The 3,236-nt window shown below is 32.2% G+C and overlaps 1 protein-coding gene across 1 annotated transcript; it reads right to left on the bottom strand.

The window, feature by feature from the left end:
- Positions 1-226: 226 nt before the first annotated feature.
- On the bottom strand, positions 227-2,926 carry LOC129946292 (uncharacterized). The gene is made up of 8 exons (XM_056056425.1): positions 2,212-2,926; positions 1,948-2,104; positions 1,735-1,878; positions 1,479-1,654; positions 1,209-1,414; positions 929-1,134; positions 725-851; positions 227-649 (listed from the first exon to the last, which is right to left on the bottom strand). Exons 1-8 carry the CDS (start codon positions 2,845-2,847, stop codon positions 331-333), a joined length of 1,971 nt encoding a protein of 656 aa, XP_055912400.1. The 5' UTR covers positions 2,848-2,926; the 3' UTR covers positions 227-330.
- Positions 2,927-3,236: the final 310 nt, after the last annotated feature.

Below are 3,236 nucleotides of genomic sequence, written 5' to 3'. Positions count from 1 at the left end.
TAAGATTTTTCGTTATGTGAAGAACATCACCTTCAAACATTGAATCAACTAAATTTAAAGACATTTTCTGTAACGACACGATTGAGATGTGACTACGAGTTATTTAAATTTTTGGAAAATGTATGTCAATTACATTTTTTTTGTAGAAAATTGTCATGTTTTTAAAATTACTTTTTTAAAAAAAATTTGTCTAAATCATTTTTTCTATTAAAAAATAGGATGAACATAATTTTGTGACAATCTTTATTTAAAAATAAGTAAAAGTTATGTCTTGAAAATCAAACATTTACATTATGAAACAAACACAAATTTAAAAAAAAAATCTTCTTCTTAAGCTATTTTTTGTAAAATAGATTCAGTCAATTTATAATCGGCCAAATGATCCAACTTGGGTGTGATTAATTTCAATGACAATAATCCAATGTTAGTGTGATAAATTCCAAAACCTCTCATTGGTGCTGGTGGACTTGAAACCACTGGTCGAATATCAATTAGAGGATAAGTTGAGCGACCAAGATCCTTTTTAATGTCAGATTGTTTAAGGGTTATAAAGTAGCGTTCACCTTCTTTTGGAGGTTCTGAAATCAAATTTTTCGCGTCAATTTCTGCTTTCTCTGCATCATCGGCTTCAGGAACTTGAAGTTCATTTCTGTAAAAGAAGCAGGCAAATAAAATGCGTAAAGTCAATTGTGAATTTTTGTAAGAAAAATGTCAATTTCATTACGAATCAGGGAAATAATTTCTGTTTCCTTGTACACCAAGGTTAAACCATTGAGGACCGCTTGATCCTCCTACTTTGATTTCGAAACGCATAGCATTATATCGTCCGCGTACTGGGGCAATTTGAATCGCTTGAAATAGAAAATTTTAAATGTTTTAAAGAAATTTAAAAAAATATACCGAAACTTTTAAGAACAAATTCACTTACATGTCAGGTAAACATTGTCCTCCACTTCGAAGTCACCCAATTCAAGCTTGTTGGCAGTTGAGCTCAGGTATTGAACTGGTCCACCTGCTGGAGTTTTTGTCCAATAGACCTTGGGATCTACTGAGAGAACATCTATGAATTTTCCTTGCTGAATATCAATGTAAATTACTCCGTCTTCTACTCTAAAACGGATTCCAGTGATAACACTAAAATAGAAAAGAGAATGAGTTTTTGTTATCAGAAGTCAAACTCGAGAATCAATAATTTGATAAAAGCTTACTTTCCGGGCTCAGCACTAACCACCTGTGTTGATATTGCGGCTGCATTTTTCTTATAAATAGGACAAAGAGTGAAAGGACATGGATCTTGACTTGTAAATTGTTGTTCATGTAAGTTGGAGTCTGAACTTATGTGTCCAAGTATTTCTTCTTCTCCACTGGGAGTTTTTACTTTCATGTACTGGTAGGGCCTCTCAAGATCATCGGGCTGTAACAATTAAGAAAATAAATAAACCAACACTGAAAGCAACAAAAAACCATTCAATAAATACATTGTAGAACATTGACACTTGAGAATTTAAGGGAATTATATCTGAATACGACTTGCATTCTCCAACTTGATAGTCTTTAATATTGAGCACACTCTTCTCTTCAGCACATCCATAGCCATTAGCGTAAAAGATTCTTGGGTATGTAGAGGCAAATGATAAGCGTTCGAAAGTGACACCTTTGAAGTAATAGAAATCAAGTTTGAAATTAAAATGTAGATATGACTTCACAAAGAAGTTCTTTGAACAAACTTTTTACCTTTCTCTAATTTGAAAACTGGTGAATTACGGATTTCTCTTCCTGCATTGTTTAGAGCCCATTTTGTTTTTTCAACTAAAGCCCTCATGTCATTTTTATAATATTCAATAAGATCATCTGCATTGCTCTTGGTTGATTTTGCATCTAATAATTGAGAAAGTAATGAACAATAAGAGTGAAATATTTTTTTAATAAGGTTGTTATGGGATGTACCTGAAGTAAGTCCATTCTTAAGTTCAGATTGATATTGTAAAGCATGAGCGATTATGGGTAAGACATAAGCTTCTGTAAGAGTCTTGCAGATATACATGTAGGACTTAAAAATTCTGCTGCTTGTTGAATCTTGGTAATTATCTTTGTTTTCCAAAGCCTGTTTCAAATAAGTTTTATTATTGATTCATGGTTTCCAATTTTTTTCAAAAATAAACATTAATTGTATTTCTCCAAAACGAATACCAACCCTAAAAGTTAACTTACCAATAAACGATCATTTTCCAATGTGAGTTCGTAGAACAACTTAATTTCATCAGCTGAAGCCAAAATAACCCTCGGTTTAATGTACCTGTCAATGAAAGCCCTCAATCTTTCCATAAAGTTACTATCGTTGTCCAATAAACCAGCAATAGTTGCATTCTTTTGTACTCCAGTCTTTTTGGGATCCATAAGAGCTTTCATTTTATCAACATGTGCTCGTTCCATAGATCCCAAGTCCAAACGCATACCTTCCATCATCTGGGTCTTTTGAATCACATGTTTTAATTCACGCAACAATTTCTCTGATTGATCCATTAGTTTTCCACCAAGATTTTCGATAGCATTCTCGATTTCTGATTGTGATCTAAGAAGGTCTATTTTGCTAAAAGATGATTCTACACCTTCTTCATCACCTCCAGTTAATATCATAGAAGCAACATGCATTAAACCCAATGATCCAACTAGAATAGGTCCCATCGGAACGGCTGTTACACACATGGCGACGACAGCTGCAAGAGCTTGTACCCCAGCATTGATGGCGTTAATTTCTTGGTCCTCATTTATAGCGTCTGAGGTATATGGATTGAGAGTGAGAATTACACAAAACAATAGCACAACACATAATTTATAAAACTTCATTTTGAAGGAAAAAACTCACTACACTTTAAGTAGTTCGTTATAAAAGTCTAATTTGCCAAAACTTTGACAAGGTACTGTCAAAAACTTGACTCATTAACGGTATTTATACTTTTTGGAGACAACAAAATTTATAGTGTTCGTATATTTGATCAGTTGTTCGAATGTCAAATTCTAATAATTTTTCTGTTTGTTGGTCTTTTGTATAAAATTATGTTTGATTTCAAGTTAACAAACATTAAAAGAAATTCAAATATTTAATTTGATTTTATTAACCTTAAAGTTAAGGTGAATTATGTCTAATGATCATGATTATTTTACCAAATGTAGTAAAAATAAATAAATTTGGTGGCGCTTTTTATTATAAATAATAATTCTTATGTGTGAGTATA

This window comes from Eupeodes corollae, chromosome 2 (genome assembly GCF_945859685.1).
Source record: "Eupeodes corollae chromosome 2, idEupCoro1.1, whole genome shotgun sequence".
Classification (NCBI taxonomy): Eukaryota; Metazoa; Arthropoda; class Insecta; order Diptera; family Syrphidae; genus Eupeodes; species Eupeodes corollae.
Note: the sequence above shows the minus strand (reverse complement) of the source record. Positions and strands in the feature narration are given on the sequence as shown.